This window comes from Athene noctua, chromosome 3 (genome assembly GCF_965140245.1).
Source record: "Athene noctua chromosome 3, bAthNoc1.hap1.1, whole genome shotgun sequence".
NCBI lineage: Eukaryota > Metazoa > Chordata > Aves > Strigiformes > Strigidae > Athene > Athene noctua.
This window is the reverse complement of record NC_134039.1, coordinates 29,546,916-29,567,070: the sequence shown is the minus strand read 5'-3', so window position 1 is coordinate 29,567,070 and position 20,155 is coordinate 29,546,916. Positions and strand designations below refer to the sequence as shown.

Here is a 20,155-nt window from a genome sequence, read left to right as displayed (position 1 = left end):
TCGCTGGCGAGCCACATCCTTCCGGAGAGCAGCTCCAGGCCGGAGCTGCGGAGCGGGGCGGGGGGGGCAGAGGGACGGGAGAACACGCAGAGGAAAACCCTTCCCCGGCTCGCCCAGGTGAGGACCAGCTAGCCGGAGGTCTCAGACACGGGGAGAGCTCCCCCCTCTCCCGTGCCGGTGAGTGTTACCGCGACCGCCGGGGGCGGGCAGGGCTGGGCTGGGCTCTGCATCGCCCGGGGGGCTGCCAGGTCCCTCCCAGCTGGCTGCAGGAGGGAGGGAAGGAGGGAGGGAAGGTGCAGCGGGGTGGGGAAAGCGCTTCAGACATACCTGCCGGGGCGGCGAGACGGGCGGCGGCGGCGCGGAGCGGGGCGCAGCCCCCCCGGCGGCGGGGATGGCGGGTAAGGGGCGAGCCCCCGTCCGGGAAGAGCGGGGGGACGGGCGCTTCTCCCCGGGCCTCGCGGAGCCCTCGGGGGCGGCGTGGCCCCGCTGTGCCCCCTCTCCCGCGGCGGCTGTTGCGGCGCCCGTCGGCGTCGCCTCGGGGTGGCTGGGGGCGTGGGTTTCGCAGGGGCCCCGGGGGGTGTGTGGGGGCTTGTGTGTTTGCTCCTCTTTCCCAGCCGGCTCCTCAGGGTGCGCCTCCGGCTCGCCGTTCCCCGAGGAGCGCCTTCGGGCTGACCGAAAGGGGAAACGCTGCCTCCCCCCGGCCCCCGGCCTGGAGGGGCCGCGGTGGACGGAAGGAGGGGTACCGCGAAGCTGGTCGCTGCTTACACAGCCGGCTTGGGTTTCTTGGAGAAACGCTTTGATTTAAAGCCATAAATCAGCTGCCGAGGAGCGGAGCTCAACACAGCGCAACTTCTGTGACCTGCTGTTGCGTCCTTCTTCTGCGTACTTATGTCCCTGTGGCAAACGAGCCTGTCCCAGATGAGAGATCAGTTTCTGCAAGAAATGCAGTTTGTTTTCTTTATTCAACCTAGGACAATCCAGATCTGTACCGGTATTTAAGCTCCTAAGCCCTTTGGTGCTGGAAATCAGACATTTGAGTATCATTTGTGGATTCAACAATTCTCTCTTCTTGTTGCCCTTCATCCAGTAGACCCTGAGCCTCTTATATTTATACCTGGAGGATTAACTTCTGCACAGCTTTCTCAGCCATCCTCCTTGCTGTGCTAGTTGGTTGTCTGAAATGGCATAATATTCTCACCATAAGAAAGAAAAAAAGAAAAAAAAAAAAAAGAAAAAAAGTGGGAGATTTTCTTCCCTCTGCCTTCATACAACATGAACCTCTACACTGCCCCTGGGGATGTTTGTGTGACTGGGGTAGGAAAGCTGGACTTGATACCAGCACCAGAGCAGCAGGTAATGGTGCACACTGGGGAGGAGAGCTGTCTTCTAGGTCTCAGAAGCGCTTTGCTTTGCTTTGCCTTGCCAGCTCAAAGGATTTGTGCTGGTCTGTGAAGCAGATTTTACTTCTCAAGTGAAAATCAATAACACTTGTTGATACACAGCTGTCAAGAGAGCTCCTTGCACATACCCGCTCCATCACAGCTTGTAGGGCTTAATGGAGCAGGTTCACCACTGCTCTAAGGGGTTTCAGTCCACTGACCTCAGAGGGTCCCTCTTGCTTTATTTGGTTGACAGAGGTATTGCCTAGTTGCTGTGTTCTTCCAGGGGTCCACACGGATGTGTGGAAGATAGAAGATGCGCCTCTGCGATTCTCCTTTGGCTTCAGTACCAAGGTACTGTACCAGTACCAAAATACCTGTAGCCAAGGTGCTCCATGGTATGGTGCCCTTGAGAACTTCAGCTTGGTCATTGATGCTTGAGGCATGCAGGGCAAATGGATCCCCAGGGAACCACTCCTCTCCAACCCCAGTATGAGAGAATGTGTCCTAGACTGTGAAAACTCTTGCTCCTGAGAGTTTCCCATTCTCGGGGATGGGGAAAAAGGGAGGATGTGTGATGGTCAGGGGGATTTAAGAGTGCTTCAGGGATGAAGATGACATCTTCCCTAGACTTCCTACTGTATATGCTCCTAACTTCTTTATGCACCACTGCCTTCTGCCTCCTGCATATCTAAGACCCTGAGTGAACACTCAAGATCCTTCTGGACCAATTTGTATGTAAAATGGCTCCTGATGTATCTGAGTCCCATTTATAAGACTAGCAAATCTTTTGCAGGATCATGCCTCGGCTTGTTTTCCCATGCCTGCTCATGCCTTTTACCCTGTGCTCCTCCAACATTCCTCAGATCTTCTGGTTCCTTTTATCCTTCCAGCCCTGGAGAATGCCTCTCTCCAAGCCTGCAGCCTCTCAGAGCAGGAGGAGGAAGAGGACACCATTTGGGAAAAGATTGAGAGTGCACGGCACCAGCTGACCCGCTCCCTGAACCCTGCGAAGCTCACCCCATACCTGCGCCAGTGCCGCGTGATAGATGAACAGGATGAGGAGGAGGTGCTGAATTCATGCCGATTCCCTTGCAAAAGCAACCAGACAGGTGGGAGAAAGCACAGACTTGCACTTAGATGAGCCTGGTTTGTGAGGAACAACCTGGTGTGTGGTGGTGTGGCTTCTTGGTCCCTCTCACTGCAGTGCTATCCTGGCTTTGTTGTTCTCTGGGAAGCTTTGCAGCCAGACCTCCATCTTGTCCTCTGTGGGCCTCCCCCTGGGTGCACACAGATGAGGCCAGTGCTCCCACCCTGTTCCCTACTACAGCCATTCCCATTATTGTGGATGGAAGCAGAACTGGTAGAGATGCTATTTCGTATCACGAAGCTGGTCTATGCTGTTTTCTTTCTGGTTTGCAGAGAATTCATCCTAGCTCTTTATCCCTTCTTCCAGGTTACCTGATGGACATCCTCCGGCGCCGTGGGAAGCGAGGCTACGAAGCCTTCCTGGAGTCGTTAGAGTTTTACTACCCAGAGCACTATACTCGGCTAACGGGGAGGGAGCCAGCCCAGCGCTGCTCTATGATCCTGGGTAGGGTCAGGTGCTCCTCCTCCTTTCAGCTGCTGCTTGAATGGGAAGAGCCAGAAATCTGTGCATGGGCATGCATAAAGCACATAAAGTTCATGCTACCAGTGTGCAAGGAACCCTGACAGCTCTGTGCTCTGGATCTGGCAGGGAGGGGGCCAAATGTATGTGTGTAATGGACTGTGGTGCCGTAAGCCTGGGACAAGAAGGGCTGCAAACCCACAGGAGAGCTTGGCATCCCTTGTTTGCGTTGGGTAAATCTGCAGGCTGGTTTTTTTGTGGTTAACCCTGTCTCAGCAGCCAGGACCAGAATCTTCTTTGTCTCCCCCCAGATGAGGAGGGCCCTGAGGGACTAACTCAGTTTCTGATGATGGAGGTGAAGAAGGTGAGGGCTCAGCGGAAAGAGCACCTGCTGAAGGAACACCAACTCCAGGTAAAAAACCAGGCATTGGAACAAGAGCAGGCCCGGCTGGAGCAGCAGCTGCAGGAGCTTGTGAAGGTGCAGGAACGTTGCCAGCGGCTGAGAGAGGAGTGGGACACCAACAGCGTGGAGCTGCTGAGACTGAAGGATGAGAACTACATGATGGCCATGCGCTATGCGCAGCTCTGTGAGGAGAAGAACATGGCTGTGCTGCGGAGCAGGGACCTGCAGCTGATGGTACAGCCCCAGAGAGTGTGAGGGTTGGTGGTGGGAGGCAATGGGGATCTGACAGCTGAGAGAGATGCACACAGATGTCCGTGTGTGATGGTCTGTGAGCGTGGAGGAACATGGCAGGTGGGATATGTGTTGGGGTGCATGCCCCTGCTCTTGAGGGGGAATGTGCCCTGCACAGTGACCAAGTTGTGGGCACAGTGCAGGAGGCTCACCACTGCCCTGGGGCAGCTGGAGATACATCATCAGCTCCTGCCACAGCTGGAGGTACATCACCTAGAGGAGCAAGAAGCAACTCCTCAGAGGAGCTGCCAGGGAAATGTCTTCCCTGGCATCTCTTGGCTTTCTCAGCCTGGCCATTGGCACCATGAGATGCCCTGTATGCTCCTGCACGAGCTTGCTGCCCTGCGCTGCCTGCTCTGCTGTTGAGCGCCTGCACTGTGTCTGGGCAGCACAGGCACACAGCAGGCGGCTGATTCTGTCAAGCTGTGTGTTTGTATTTACTTCTTCCCTGCGAAGGGGCTTGCATTTTCCTTTTTCTGGTGAGAATAGTGGCTGTGCAGCCACTCATATGCAGGGCCCTGAGGGTGTGTGTGCTGCCTGGAGCTGGCCAGTTCATAGGAGCGTTTTGGCCCAGACTCCATACCCCCTGCCACTCCCCACTGCCTCCTCATCTCTCTCATGACGTTTAGGAGACTCATGCCCTGCATACCTGAAGGAATTTGTGACACCACTCCAGCTGCCAAGCTTTCACCTCCAGCAAACACGCACCCATTTCCTGCCTGGGCAAGGACAGCCCTACCTTGAACCTATTAATAACCCAGTTTTCACAGTGCTTTGCTGCCTCCTGGCATTCTCCCTACCAGTCTGAGCCTGGGCCTCTCATGCAACCCAGCAGTTACCTTTCATTCCTCATTCTGGTCTGCCAGTGCCAGGATCCTCCCCTAACTCTTATCTGGTATTCTTGCCAGTGCCAGCTTCCCTGGGCCTCCTCTGAGCAGGAAGGTGAATTTCTTGTGGGTGGCTGTGGGGTGAAGAAATCCCCCTGGAAGCAGGGTGGCCCTCCAGGTCCCAGACTGTGTTCCCCTCCTGACTCCAGGGTCCAGAAGTGACTGGTCCCTGAAAGTCATTCTAGGCTTTTTGTGCAAATTTGCAGAACCATCCAGTTCCCAAGCCCCCCCTCGGTGATTCTGGAAATGCTGCTTAGTGCTCAGTGGCTTTGATAGGTTTCCCCTGCCCTGTTTGCTCTCAAAGCCTTACCTGGCAGTGAAGCTGCTTCTCTGATCAACCTCATCAGTCATTACAGGGCTGTGAGGACCTCCCTTACTCCTAAAAGTAACTGACCTCCCCTGTCTCCAGTGACATGTTGGCAGAGGAGTGCGAGAGCAGGCCAGAGTGTGATGATGCACCTGTGGCACCCTTCAGCCTCTGGTGGCTTAAGCCTCAAATGCTTCCCAGGCCAGAGGTGGCCTCCCCTCACTGAATAGTATCTGGTGGATTTTTCTGCTGCAGCTTTGTTTCTCAGCTGTTTTAGGAGCTGGGAAGCCTTTGCAATTCTCTGCCCTGCTGGCCTTGCCAGCACACCGGAGGTCCATGGTCCACCCGCAGACAGGGCCAGCTGCACTGGGGATGCCCCAGGTAGCAAAAAACTTGTTGCACAGAGAGAGGATCCTGAGACTGAATGCGCTTACACAAGTGCCCCTTCCTGTGCCCTGCAGGGAAAAGCTTTTGTGTGCAGCCTTGCTAACTTTGTCCCAATGGTAGGGGCCAAAATGTGCTTCTCGTGTTTGCCCAGCACTTGCTTTGTTTGCCTCCAGACCCTTTTTCTGCCCAGCATCCTCTGCTTCACTCTCCTGCTAAAGCAGAGGTGCAGGGCTGTATGGGTCAGACTACGTTTCTTCCCTGGGTTGCAGGTGGACAAGCTGAAATGCAAAGTGACCAGTTTAGAGGAGGAGTGCAGCTTGCTGCGGAAACAGGTGTCTGCGCCGCCCCAGCGAGAGGCAGAGGAACGGGGCCACCCTGATGCTGTGTCCGAGCTGTGGGCTGAGAACCAGCGGCTCACGGCATCACTGCAGGAGCTGCAGGGCATGTTGCAGGTACTGGCAGGGTAGGGCAGGCCCCAGGTCAGCTCCTTTCCTGGAGCAGCCCCAGTGCTGGTGACATAGGCACTGGAAAGATGGGGGAAATCACTGTCCTGGGCTGGCTGTCCCTTCCTCTGAGCCTGTTGCTTAGCTGTGGTGGCTGCCATTGCTTCCAGGTAGTGGAGTCCTTGTTTTCAGCTTTGTGACTCTTGGATGGGCTCACAGGTGTGACTTTGTGCCTTGGAGCACACAGCACATTAATGCAGGAGTGGCGATGGCAGTCTGACTGTCACTGCCTTGGTCTGGTGCTCTCTTTGGACCTGTGGTGCAGTGATGGTACCCTCTCACCTCCTTAGACACCTGGCGAGGGCCCAGTGCCAGGCTCTGAGCAGATCCTGCTGGACATCCTGGAGCATGACTGGAAGGAAGCTCAAGATGACCGGCAGGATCTCTGCCAGAAACTCAACTCCCTGCAAAACGAGCTACAGTGGGCGGAAGAGCTGAGGGATAAGGTATATCTTATTCACTGCCTCTGTCCCCACACACTGAGCAGGGCTCAGAAGAGAGAGGAGGGAGGGGCTGCTTCCAGGAGGGCTAATGCTTGCTGCTCGCTGTTGCCAGTACCTCCAGGAGGTGGAAGATCTGCAGCTGAAGTACCGGACGCTGCAGAAGGACTGTGATCTCTACAAGCATCGTATGAACACAGTGCTGTTGCAGCTGGAGGAAATCGAAAAAGAGCGGGACCAGGTAAATTGCACTCCCTGCTGGCTCTCCACCTCCCAGCAGGACTAGGGCTTTTGTCTCTGCTCTGTGCATCTGCTCCTTCCCCAGTGGATCTCCATCCATGCCAAGGTGGGAGCTGGAGATTAGTTCTCTGCCTTTTCTCACTCTCAGCCTGGCTCCTTGCAGGCAATCCAGAGCCGCGATGGGGTGCAGCTGCAACACTCCCAGAGCCTTATTGAGAAGGACCAGTACCGCAAACGCGTGCGGGCCCTGGAGGAGGAGCGAGATGAGCTCCTAAGCAAGCTGAGCCAGGCAGAAGGGCTGAACAGCACACTGGAGGCACAGCTGCAGCGGTGCCAAGGCAGCCGCAGCCTGGGCAAGGTGAGGGTGGCTAGAAAGAAGGGGAAACAAAGAAGGCAGAGAGGTCAGGGCTGATTTCTGGGGGATGCAATGGGATAATGGAGTCTCTTATCTCCCAGATGTGCAGCTCTTCCCACTCTCTCTGCTCCAACCTCAGTAGCACCTGGAGCCTTGTAGACAACCCTACCAACTTTACAACTGGACTTGTGGATGCTCTGGGGGTTTCTGTTATCCCGTACCCTGGGGATTCAGCGATTCAGAGCATGGTGAGCACTTTCCCATGAGAGGCTGGCCCTCAGCTGAGGGCAGTGGGGACCCCACGCTTCTCAAAAAGGGCACAGAGGCATTGCAGCAGGTTCACTGTGGGGCTGTGACTTGGTGAAAGACTGGGCATGGGGTGGTGTGTAAGGTGGGAGCAGATCCCAGGCACAAAACTTTGGTCTCTGTCTCTGACAAACCAGCCAACGCTGCATCAAACTGTGTAGTACTCAGCTGGGTGGGAAAGAGGGGGAAGCGAAACTCTTTTTGTTCCATATGACACCGTAGAAATGAACAGCCTGACGCAACATCCTCCCCAAAAAGCTGTTTAATCTACACATGCTGGGAAAGAAATCCTAGATCTTTTGAATCCTGTAGCAGCATCATACTGTTTTTAAGGGAGTCAGGTTCTTTCTTTTGACTCCTTGAACTTACATCCTAGAGCACCCTAAAATGGCCAGTCCCACAGATTACTCAAAGCTCTGTGTTTGTGGTGGCTAAAAGTGAGATATAAGGACAAGGTTGGATATTTCCTTCATCTGTTGCTACTCCCACAGGTTGTGCATTGCAGAAAGATGGGGATGCAGTGTCATGCATCTCCATCTGTGCTCTTTTCTTGGGAAAACAAGGTGCCCCTGGGTGTTTGGAGGGATGTGGATGGTCCCTAAGGAGGCACGTGGTACCCAAAGAGCTGTTTTCAACCTGGTGTGAAGAGAAGGGAGAGGTGGTGCTGGGTGTTGGTGATAGCAGGCATCTCTCTTTCACTCTGCCCAAGGAGGTGACTCCTGACAATGAGAAGGATATCAACCGTCTTTCCACCTTCCCCTTCCCCCCTTGCATCGGCTCCATCCTCCGTCGGCAGCGGGAAGATAGATGCATGCCCTACAAAAGGTGATTGCCAGAGGCTGCTTGAGTCTGTGTCTCCTCTGTAGGGCTTCTGGGGGTCAGGAAGAACAAGCTGGCAGGGGAGGAGGGAACCTGGAGTGGGGACTGAGAGGGGGAGGGCTGGCTGGAAGCTGTGTGCTGGCTGGGGGGTGCTTCTGGGGAGTGTTCCCACTGAGGGGATGAGGTTGATGAGAAGGGAATACAAACAGGCATTGGAAAAGCTGTTGCCTTACAGCTCCTCTTTGTGTCTTTGTAGCTTGTCCTGTGGCTCCTTTAGCAGCATTGAAGATGCAACAGGTACCAGGGTGGGGGCTTTCTCCCAAGGGCCTAGCTAAAAGAAGTGGTGGCTGTGGGGAGAGGGGTTGGATGACTGACCCTCCCTCATGCACCTCACTGCAAGGTCTCTGCACCCACAGCAGGGTGCTATGAACCCACATGTCCCCCTGTGCCTTGCCAAGCACAGCAGCTGGAGAAGCTGGCTTTTTCTCTGCAGAGCAGGTAGCTATTCACTGCAGCTCTGTTTAATTCCTGGAGCTAAGTTGATGGAGAAATTGATGTGGATTTAGGGGAGTAGGTAACAGAAGAGAAAAATACTTTTGCCCTGGGGTGTTATTGGGTATTCCCTTCATCTGCTACTACCTGAGTGATGTTTAAATCTTCTGGAGTGGAGCTCTTGGTGCTGGCAGGTTCTGTGGTGGGTGTTGGTGGCTGATCTCTGGGCACATCCAGGTGGTTCTGGCTGCTGCTGCCTTCTGACTGAAATGCTGATGAAGGGAGCAAAGATTTGCTTGTTCTCAGAAGACATGGGAAACCCTTTCTGGGAGGGTGACTGTTCAAAGCCTCCTTGCAGCCTCAGTTTCCTAGTGAGATACTAGAAAATGCCCAGGAGGGGGTGACAGACCCTTGCCACCCTGAGAACATGATCTCCCTGCACCGCTCGGAGAGGTGATGTGCCCCCTCTCTCCCTCTTGCTCTCTTTCCTAGGCAGTGGTTTTGCTAGCGCCTCGCTTGGGGCCTTCTCCTCTTCTTCCAGCAGCACCTACACCAGGGTGAAGTCGGAGATCTGCTTATCCATGCTTCCCAGCCGTGAGGAGGTCACCCGGAGGTGACTGCTGCTCTCTGAGCTAGGCACTCTGAGGCAGCTGCTTGGAGGGAGATTTTGTGGTGCTGGGGAACCATGCTTGGGAGACCCTTCCTTTCTGCCTCCCCGCCTTGCGGGCTCTTTCTCGCTAGTGGGAGAGGAAAGAAATGAAGATCCTATAGTCCTTGCTTCCTAGCAGGACTCCAGGTTTTTTGTGCAGTCCCATTTGTTAAGGCAGGGGTGGGAATGTTGCCTGGGGCTAGACACACATTTATCTAGGTAGGGACAGGACTGTGGGAGCCCAGCTTGGCTTTGGTGTTGGGGCTGGTGGGATGGAAGGGGCTGTGGGGATTTGTAAGCTCTATGTATATGTCCTGGTGATGGTGGTGAATCATGAGCTCTGTACTGCAGTGCTCAGTATAATAAACACCCTGTAGCTGGATACAAGGCGTGGGGGGATTGGTTCTTAGAAAAGGCAGCAAACTTCAGTTGCTGGATTTGGCATTTCTCCTTGCCAGGTCACTGGTGGTACAGCTCACTAGCATGGCTCACCCCAGCAACCCCTCACCCCAGGAGAAGAGGCTTGGAGCAGACATCTCCATCCTTGGAGGGAACAGGACAGGGATTTACGTCCAGTGGGTCAAGCCAGGCTCACGAGTTGAGGATGTGGGACTCAAAGAGGGTTGCCGGCTCATTGAGGTAAGTCTGGGAATAGGCTCACATTGTAGGTTTGTAGGGCACCTGGGATGATGTAGGGAGTGTGGAGTGATGTCCAGTGCAAGCTGACCTCTACCCAGCTTGAAGTCCACTTCCATTTCTCTTGTTTCCCAGGACTGTTTGCTGCCTAGAGTTTTATGCAGCACAAACATCCATCCACGTCTCATGGCACTTGCTTGTACCTATGCATGTGAAAATGCTGAGACCTTCTGAAACACTTCCTTCAGCTGTGGGAGGGGAGAAACAAAAAGGAGTAACACAATCAAGATGGCAGTATGGTTATATGTCCCTCTTTATTGTTGTCTGTCACCTTGTAGTATTTCAGAGCAGTTTGCATCCTGCATCCTGCACATGCCCATTGCAAAGCAATCAATTCTAGAGCAAGATTTCTCAGGCCTTCATGACCCTCCTGAGCTGTAGAGAATAATTGCTCTGAAGAAAGCTCCTAGAGGGAGGGAAGGACATTTGTTTTGGCAAGAATGACACCACTTGAAATACAGCTACACTACTTGAATTAAAATCCCACCTGTAACTGAAAATAAACCAGCCCTCCCGCCCCCACTCTCACACACGTTCATGTTCACACATTTGCTTTCAGAGCAGCCCTGCATCTGGACTGGGTGGTGGCTGGCAGCAGGTATTTCAGGGGCAGAGGAAGGAACCAGAGGCAGACTGAGCATGCCTTGTCCTTGGGTAGAGCTTTCCCTGGGCCTGACTTGCTCTGTAACATCTCTTGTGTAACCCTGATGGGTGAGAGAGGTGGGGGGAAATCTGCTTCCAGCCCTTGGGTCTAACAGAATCGAGTCCTTGCTAGCTGAGGGTGCCGTCACTGAAGGAAGAGGTGCTTTCCCTGGAGAACTGCACGCAGGAGGTCGCCTACCTCAGCCTGTTGCATTGGGATGAGCCCTCTAATCTCATCTTTCATCAGGACCTGGAAGGTAAGGCCCTGGCAGCTGAGTTTCCTTTGAGCCTGAGCTCTCTGCCTCCCTTTCCAGACCCTCCACTCAGCCCTGGAGGTAAATCTCAGTTATTCTCTCTCCTCTCCTGTTTGGTCCTAGGCCACCATGTCTGACACAGTGGTTGGCCATAGGTCCTGTAGCTTTCCCTGTCTGGTGTGACTTGTGCATCCTCTGAGTTACAAGATGGAGGTACAGACCTTCTGTCTGTTTGCCTCCTCTGCACCCCTGACCCCAATCCGTAGCATCACAGCTGTGCTAGGGACCTGGCTGTCTTATTGGTGATGGTTGTCTCCTGTGTCCTTGCCTGTGGTGACCTGTATCTTCTGCTCCAGGATACCAGCCTTTGCGGGAAGCTCTGGAAGAAGGGAAGAAGTTTTCTGGAGACTCATTCTACGTACGCACCAACCTGACCCTCCTGGAGCCATCAGACCCATATGCACTGTGTGTCAAGTGTCGAGAGATCCTCCATGTCACAGACACCATGCACAAAGGGCGGCTGGAGTGGTACTGCTCCCGCGTCGATCCCTTGACCATGCGAGACCTGGACAAGGGGACAGTGCCCAACTATAGCAGGTAGCCAGGATGCAGGGGGTACCCCATTTATCTGTGGTGAGCATTGCCTAAGAATCCTGAGGGGTGCAGACTGGCCTCTCAATAGTGTGGGCTGCCCAAACCTTGTATAGGGGACCAGTGTGGTAGTGTTTGTGTGCCCTTGAGAGACGGGGAGGTTGAGTGAGGGCTTTGATATGCCTGTGCTTCAGCAGATCTGTGGGGTTTGGTGAAGGGGATCACAGCAGGCTACGGTCCTTGGAGGCTCCAGAGTTGCTTGAGTGGAAGCTCTTTGTCATTTTAGGGCTCACCAGCTTTTGAAGATCCAGGAGAAGGGTCAGATGCCTGGGCAGCAGAAGGGCCACAGAAATAATGTAAGCCAAAGAAGCCAGCAATGAGAGGTCTGTGTGTGTGTGCCTATGGCCACCCCACCACCTTGACATGCAGTCTGCCTCACTCTGTTGGTAAACCAGCTCATATAGAGGTGTCAGCTGGGTTAGCAAGCAGAGCAGGGGTTTATAGCCCAGGCAGTGTTACTGCTCTGTGGTTGCTTTCCTACCCCCTCCCCACTTCCCAGACTGAGCCTGATGGGCCCATGGACCCAGTCCCATGCTTTTTGTATGTGTGCTCCATCCCCTTTGCCAGTGAGTATTTGTAGCTCTGTGTGTGAGAGAGAGAGAGAGGGGGGGGGAAATGGTCTGTGCTCTCAGCCTTATTGACATTACTTTCTCCTCAGCTAAAGAAACGGGCCTTGGACCAACTGCGCCTGGTGAAATCCAGACCACAGAGGAGCCCACAACAGCCCCCTCAGCAGCTGTGGCTGGATCCCTGCTCAGGTGAGCTGTTACCCCTGTGCCGGCCCCATCACCCTTGGAGACCCAGTCGTTCCCTGTGGGCACTGAAGGGTCATTGTCATCTGGGATGCCTCAGTCTCTCTGCCCAAGATCCCACTTATAACTCTGCTAACAGGATTTTGGGAAGCTTTGCATATTTAAAGCCCCTGCTCCTTTTCCCTAGTTTTCTGGGGCTTTCCATTACTTCTGGTGGTTCTCCACTTTTTGTGGAGAATAAACTGGTGTGTAACTCAAGAGAGTCCCAGGAAATGGGCAAGGGGGGCTACAGCCAGGGTGTTCGCCCATGAGTGAGTGTTATAACTGGGGTTAGGATCAATCCTGGGACATAGGATGGTTGGTAGGTGCCTCCATGAGTCAGGATGAGATGATGGTACAGGAAGAATGCTATGGTCTGTGGGCCAGTGATAGGCTGATCTCCCATGTTCTCATCTTTGGCTTTCTCTTCTTCATTCCTGTCTTCCAGACTTGGACATGAACCTGAAGCCTTACAGCCTGGTGCGTCCTGTGGTGGTCAGAACACCCCGTCCTGTGGTGCTGTCACCTAACTGCATTGCACCGCGGCTCATCAGGAACCTTCTGGACTTGCCCACTTCTCGCCTGGACTTTCACGTGTGCCCGGCAGGTAGGCAGCAATGAGTGGTTAAGATGTCCAGGGCTGTTTTAGGAGCCTGGGGCTGAGTGAGGTGAAGTACACAAGTCTACTTCTGAGGGCTGCTTTCCCATTTTACTTTCTGCCACTTCATCCATACAGTGGGAAGCTAAGATATTGCTCAAAGAGGTCTCTTCTGTGGAGGTCTTGGTCAGCCCAATTCAGGGAAGATGGTGCTTTTAGTCTTTGAAGTATGTGATGTGGTTTCATGGGACTCTTGGAAAGCGCATGACTTGGAAAGTCTCTTCAGTGGCTAAGTGTGGGGGTCTCTCAGTCTTCCCAGACAATACTTGTTGTCAGGTCACCTCTTTGGGCTGAGTGCAAGATGTTACCTCCTGTTTTTAACTATGTCCTATCCCTTTGGCCCACAGGGAAGCCAACCCTCCCTTCTGGTCTCCTGGGGCATGGGGATCCTCTCTCTTTCCTTGAGTGGGTGGTGGTGTCATTGACTTACTTCTCTGTGTGACTGTTGCCAGAGATGAAGCCCCTGGCTGAGGTGAGACCTGGAGGTTGACTTCATACCAGGTCTTCCTCCACAGGAATGAGAGGATCCAGCCTTAGTGCTATTGTCCCCTTCCTTCTTCCAGCAGCGTGAGGCTGACACCTGGTGCAGAGGCTGCTGGGGAAAGGACTTTTCTCCCATAGGGAATTTTCACAGAGGACAACTCCTTCTTTCCTCCTTCCTCCTTCCTTCTCCATTTCTCGCCTTTCCCCATGTTTAGTGTTTACCCTTTGCCAACTGCAGGACTGAAAAATGAGCCAGTATATTTTTATGGAGGGTGGTGATGGAGGTAGTGAAAAATCTCTGGTTTGCTGAAGAAGAATGGCTCTGCAAGTTTTGACCGCGGGGCTTCTCATCTGAGTGACTTGGCCATATATCCTGTCGTACTGAGCCCTCTGCAGGGTCCCCCTCACATTGCATGGGGACATGCTTTGAAGCCATTAATGTGGCTGGGAATTTACACTGAGGGCAAAATCTCCGTGCTCCCCTGTCAGCTTTGCCTCTTGCGAGGGAAGGAAGGTGATCTGGGAGCCCTGAGCCATTTCTCTTTTCTTCACTGCCTGTATTTTCCTTTGGAAAACTCCCCAGCCAGTGCAAAGTTAGCATAAGAAGGCTGATCTTCCACAGGAGCCTGCTGCTTCCAAAGGAGACAGATGGCTTTGCAGGATCCAGTTCTACCTGGAAAGTACCTGCCACCAGACAGAGGCAGCAGAGGATGCTCAGCCAGCCTGGGACTTAGGAGAGCTGAAATATGCTCTGGACCCAGTTCCAAACATGCCTTCTCCTAAAGACATAATTTCTGTCTTAGGGGTGCGAAGCTCCTAAAACTCTTGTTAGGTTCTCTGTTCATGTTTCAGTGGCAGTGTGGTAGCTGTCTAGGGCAGCATGGTCAGCACCTGCTTCAGCCATGCTGGCCTGCAGAGCCTGTGGCACCCAAGTGAGGTCTCTGTGTGTGTGCATTGTGTCATCTTCTGTTGGGAGTTACTGGGGGCACATGCTGTCTCTGCCCACAGTTCTTTGTCTCAGCATCACCTCTCTGCTGCTGTCCTGCCTGGCATTGGCTCAGATGCTGGGTGTTGTCCTCCCACCTCCGAGCAGGGGGAGATGGCTCAGGCTGCCACCAACAAAAGGAGGTTCAACTTGTCCCCATCTTCCTCCCACTCTCCAATCACCAAGATACACGCTCCTCTTGCTTCCTCAGCCCTACCACTCACTGAAGCCATCCATGAGCCCATGCAGCTCACAGACCCCACAGAAAACCTACCTGGCAAAATAAAGGGATTATTTTTCTGCCATACTCTGTTAAGAAAGGGGTGGTACAGTGTGGCAGTGGGGGATAATGTCTATGAGCTGGCTTAGGCTGCTGCCATACTACAACACAAGTGCTGCTCTTGCCCTGGAAGTTGTCTTCAGCTGTGATATCTTGCTTGTTCTGTATGCAGAAAGCTGCAGGAGATCCATGCCAATGTGTAATTAGACTCACTTTCCAGAATCCATAAACACTGAACTTGATAAGCATCAGCACAGCAGCAAATGTACGGTATCTGAGGTAGAAAGTACATGCAAGAGGGAGAAGGGGCTGATGTCTCCCTTTTCATATATCCTCTTGGTTCACAGAGAAGCTGGCAGAAGGGGATCCCAGTGCACCCCATGCTCAGGAGCACCCTGTGTCTAGAACTGTCTCCCAGGACGAGAGGGAGAGTGGGCGAATCCGCATGATCCGGGAGGCAATGGAGAAGGTGCTGAGCAGTTTGGTGTGGGGAGGGAGGGCCAGGATGGAGCACCCTGTTCAGATTGGAGTACAGGAGGGGACAGCTGAATGGGCAAAGAGGGAGGGTGGTGTGGTGATAGAGAAGGAGCTGCTTGCTTGGGGTCTGCGTAATTTGGAGAGTGTTTTAGGTCCAGGTGCTGTGGGGTTGTGGAGCAGCAGATAGGGACTTTTCCCTGAGTGTCTGTTGAGCTCAGGTGAAAGAAATGGCAACTGGGGATTTGTGGGGGAGGCAGTGGGAAATGCCATACACAGAAGTGACCTCCCTGCTCTCACATTCCTCATCTTTGCCAAAGTGGCAACAGCTGTGCTCAAGGCAGACAGAGAAATGTGGGGCTGTGGGTGACAGTGACAAAGGGGATGTGAAGATGGGCTGTGGCTGAGCAAGGGTTCTGGTGGGCTCTGAGGTTGGTTCGGCATTGATGGAGTGGGTGACCCTGCTTTTTAATTCTCCTCTTCCCTCTTGCCACTGTCTGTAAATCCCGCATTTAATGGAATTACTATTGGAAAAGCAATGGTATTTCACAGTATGGGGTTTGATTTAATATAACTGTCATGGGCTGGGGTTATTTTTTCTCCATTTAAATCAGTAAATCTATTCAATTTCCCTTCCAGAATAAACACTGTCTGCTAGAGCTGGGAGTTCACAGTGTGAGGGATCTAATTAAAAATGAAATATACCCCATCGTTATCCATGTCGAGGTCACTGAGAAGAATGTTAGAGGACTCAGGTAAGAAAAGACAGAGTGGCGTGGATGAAGGGTATTGCAGGAGGAGAGAGAAGCCCTTTTCTCTGTTCAGAGGGAGAGATGAGGATCCGTGTGAGAGCACTTGCTATGTGTGTGTTGGGGCTGGCTGCTGTGAGGGGAAAAAGGGCAGGAAAATCAGCTTTTTGGACATGTGAGGGAGTTCCTGTGTGTTTTTGCCACCCCATCTCTCTATGCCAAGGGTAATGCTCATTGCTGTGTTTTTTTCCAGGAGCTTGCTGGGAAAGGCAGGCCAGCGGTACTCGGAGGTGCTAAAGGTGTGTCGTGGTGCAGAGCAGGCTCTGCACACTCTACCATGCTCCTGGGCCTGCGTGGAGCCCCACGCCTGGAGCCACGCCGAGGAGCTGCCCAAGGTAGTTCGGGGATACATCTTCCAGGAGCAAACCCGCCCACTGTGGATCGAGGAGGGTGACTGAGCTCAGGATAGCAGAGTGAGCTCTGCCAGCTACTGTCCCCAAGAGATGTTCTCAGAGGTCACTGTCTCCCCAAGCTCCTCCAGGTAGCGTGTCCTTCCTCCCTGAGGGAATGCCAGCAGCAAAGGCCTGCAAGAGTAGCCTTTCTGGTCCCCTTGAGGCCACCAAGAGCCAGGGAGTAACACGTGTTGCCTCCCCCATCTGAGCTTTCTGTATTTTATTGGAGAGACATCTTCCACCACCATGGTAGAAACCACCCTTGCGGGCTTTTCCCCATCACCTTGGGCTGTCCTTGTCTCTGGTGTGTGGTCAGAGTGCCAGATGGGGAATGTAGGAGGTGTGGCATCAGACTGTGTAGGAGAATATTTCACACACATTTGAAGCTCTTCTCCCACTTCCCTGCCCTGTAGCACTGTGTGCTCTGGGTCCCCTCTTCCCCTATCTACCTCGCCTCCAGCCCTACGCTGCAGGGAGCATGGCTTGTGTGCCAGTGCTCCACCACAGTTAGAGTGACACTAAGCTTGTAACAAACCCTCATTTTATAGGAGCTGTACTCTTTATTGCCTGTAAATTCTTAATGGAGCCTTTTATTGGCAAACCACATATAAAGGAGAATTAAATACCACTCATAATGGGAATGGGTGTCAGACTATGGACTTGTGTTACTGGGAAGATTTGACTGATGCACAGTGGGGTAGTTTTCTCCTCCTTTAGCTGAGGCCCAGCTGCCCAGCCCTCCAGGGGGTGGAGGGAGCACTGCTTTTGCTGTTGTAGGGCAGCAAGAGGTGTGGGGAGAGGAGGGTGAGTGTGCCACAGACCAAGCCCCCTCACATTTCTACTTGGCCCCTGTTTTTCAGTCCCTTGCCTCTCCCCAGTGCTGATGTTGGCAAGGTTGCTCTAGAAAAGCCAGGGAAAAGCTCACTTGATGCATCTGGCTGAGGTCTCTAGAGCTTTGCATCTTTCCGTGCCCTGATTATGTGAAGTGACAAGCCAGCTACCTCATCCTCCTGGGGGCAACAGTGAGACTGAGTCCAGCGACACTGCCAGGAGAGTGGGGGCAGTGTCCTTCTAATGGGGGCTGTTCTCACCCTGACATGTGGCCAAGTGTGGGTTCAGACTCTGGCAGAGGGAAGATGGAGGATTTGGGTAGAGGCAGCTGTGCTCATCCAGCCTAGCATGGTCCTGACACCTAACCAGTCTCTACGAGTCCTGCTGTGGGAAAGGGGTGCCAAGATACCCACGCCAGGGAGATGTGGTGGTTGTGGTGGTAGATGCATCTTTCCTGGGGCATGCAACAGGAAAACAGGCGTCTGTGACAGGGGAGCACGAGGCCAGGCACAGGGCTGAGCCCACTGATCCTGAGGTCAGTGGGGGAGAAGATGGGCAACCAAGCACCACAGTCAAGTCCTCTATATGTCCTCACCCCTGTGATTAGGGCACTGCTAGTGTCATGCACTTTTGAAGCTCTGAGCAAAGATTAACTTCATGGGTCCCCTGTGAGGTGTTATTTCAGGCTCTAAACCAGTTGCCTATGTCTTTCATGAGGATGAGAGTGAAGGGAGCAGGAAAGAAAATGAAAAGATTTTAACCTGCAGTCACTAAAATGTAGAGCAAAGTCCCAGCTCTGCCCTGGAGAAATGCAGCTCTCCTCCCAGGGAAGGGGGAACTGGTGTAACACATGGCTCCAGATGAAAGCTCCCAAATGATATCTACTCCAGGGGATGCAGCCTGAGCATCCAGGCACAGTCAGCCCCCTGGGAGGCTGCTTGCCCTGCAGGCAGATGAAGTGGGACTCTTGTTGAGCTGATGAAAAGACAAGTCCCAAAGCAAGTTCTCATCCGCCCTGGCATGGATTTGGAGATTAGAGTTTGCATCTTTGCAGGGAAAAAAGTAGTGCTTGAATACTCGGGGAAAACACTCTGTGTGAGGCACTCTGATTCAGGGCTTGACAACTCCTCCTGCCCCTGCTGGCACTGGGAACCATCCCCAGCCCTATGGCCTAGGCTGAGGGTGGTTAGGAGCAAGCCCCCCTCATTTTGGGTGGTCAGGCTTAGCTCCCAGTTTAGTGCTTGTTAGGCCCCCCAAATAAACAGATGTCCCCCAGCACTTTCCTGGGTCATCAAGTGTTACCAGCTGGAGGGAAAGGAAGGCAAAAGAAGGTTGCTGGGAGACAGGTTGGCACTGTCCATCTCCAAGAAGCAGGCAGCACTGCCTCACCTGCTCCCAGGCCCTCTTTATCTGCCTGTCTGCACTGAGGCTTTCAAAACCCAGCTTCAACTCGTTCTGGACACGGGTGAGAAGTGGGGCAGAGGTCTCCAAGGCAAACATAAATGACCTCCCTGCTGCCCTGCATACCGCAGCCCACCTTCTTTGTACCTCTGAGGGGGTGGCTGCCTGCTCAGAGGAATGAGTCATAGGTTAGGTAACCCAGCAGAATGCAATTAGCAGCCCTGGGCACCAATTATCAGCTGTAACAGCTTTGTGCAAGCCCTTGTTACAAGTCACCAAGAGCAAGATTACTCCCTCCAGGGACAGGATCGACAAGGCAACTTGTGTGTTACTCTGGGAAGTCACCAGCCCTTTCCATGCTGACCCCCTGCCCCCGCAGAGTGTCAGCAGTATGGGGTGTCTGTCCCATGCAACCCCCACGGAGATGGGTTAGCTAGACCCATCCCAGGGCAGGATTGGGCACTGAATGGCCCCCCATCCCTGGCACCCCAGAAGAAAGATGTGTCTCACAGCACAAGAAGCAGGCTGTGCTCACCTTTAGCATCAAGTAGGTTCTGTTTTGTACGTGGTTGGGTCTGACCTGTTCTACTTCCCGGCACCATCCTTTGTACAAGGTGGCTTTGAGTCGTATTTGTATGTCTTTTGGGGACATCACTAAGGATCCTCTGCCTGTGTCCCCCTTTCTGTCCCAGATGATCTCCTAGGCCAGGGCTGGGAGGTGCTGCAGGATGCCTGAGAGTCATGGAAGCTGCCTTTACAGCTGCCTGGGACGGCTGGCATGTGGCTGAAGCACTCGGAGAGGTTCATTTCTGGTTCAGGAGCAGTGGTTAGCCATAGGAGCAATCCCAGCATTTAGCACAGAGGCAGTGGGTCAGTCACACCAGCTTCACAAGCCTGCAATAATGTAAGCCGTGAAGGTCAATGACTACCCCCCCCTGCCCCAAATCAGTGTAAGAAAACATCATTACTCAAAGTGATCTAAAAATAAAACCTGCAGGAACTCTCCAAGGGGATATGGGAGATGCTCTGGAGGTGTTCTTGCTTCAGGGAAAGGCTAGAAGTCCTGGAGACTTGGAGAAATACATGGGAGGAGGGGGGAGAAGTGGATTCAATGGTTTCTTCCTTATAAAGGAAAAAAGTTGTAGCCAGGGACAGTGTGGGGGTGAAAGTGTATGTGTACGAGGCCTGAGGAAACCAAGCACACAGGGTTTTAGCCCTTCAGGGAGATCTTCCCTGTGTGTCTGGAAAATGTCTGTGTCTGGACACATGGTGAGAGTGTGGAACAGAGGGACCCTGATCCTTGCTCTGGCCCTCTTTTCTAAGGTCCCCCCATCTGACATATGCACAGGGGGGCCCTGTGCCACATGGAGCTATGTTCGCCCCCACATTTCCCCCGGGTCTCCATCTTATTACTTTTTTTTTTTTTTTTTTTTTTGGTATGCTGAGATTGAATGCCCACAGCTTGCAGCTCCCTGAAGAGGTGCTCTGATTTTGGCAGTTTATGTAGAGCACTGCCATCCTGCTGTCCCCATGCTCGCTGCACAGGGAGGCTGGGGTGGGGGTGCAGGTATCACCCCCCTCCTGGGCTGGTTGCCTCTCTGTACCCCCCAGCTGCTCTGTAAAGTGGTGGTAGCGTGAAGGGGACCTTCATGGTCATCTACCCCATATCCAGCTGAACCCACAACAGCAAGGACCAGTTTGTGGTGCTGAACCCAGATTTCCTATCTGTGGCGGTCTTTGT

The 20,155-nt window shown here is 53.4% G+C and overlaps 1 protein-coding gene across 1 annotated transcript; it reads left to right on the top strand.

The window, feature by feature from the left end:
* The first annotated feature begins 316 nt into the window (after positions 1-316).
* CARD10 (caspase recruitment domain family member 10) lies at positions 317-16,727 on the top strand. The gene is made up of 21 exons (XM_074901346.1): positions 317-398; positions 2,273-2,491; positions 2,836-2,973; positions 3,300-3,625; positions 5,533-5,715; positions 6,057-6,212; positions 6,322-6,447; positions 6,610-6,804; positions 6,903-7,049; positions 7,817-7,932; positions 8,183-8,223; positions 8,911-9,031; positions 9,526-9,706; positions 10,539-10,740; positions 11,016-11,256; positions 11,537-11,606; positions 11,969-12,068; positions 12,550-12,708; positions 14,855-14,976; positions 15,621-15,736; positions 15,984-16,727. The coding sequence occupies exons 1-21, from the start codon at positions 392-394 to the stop codon at positions 16,186-16,188; spliced, it is 3,171 nt and encodes a 1,056-aa protein (XP_074757447.1). The 5' UTR covers positions 317-391; the 3' UTR covers positions 16,189-16,727.
* Positions 16,728-20,155: the final 3,428 nt, after the last annotated feature.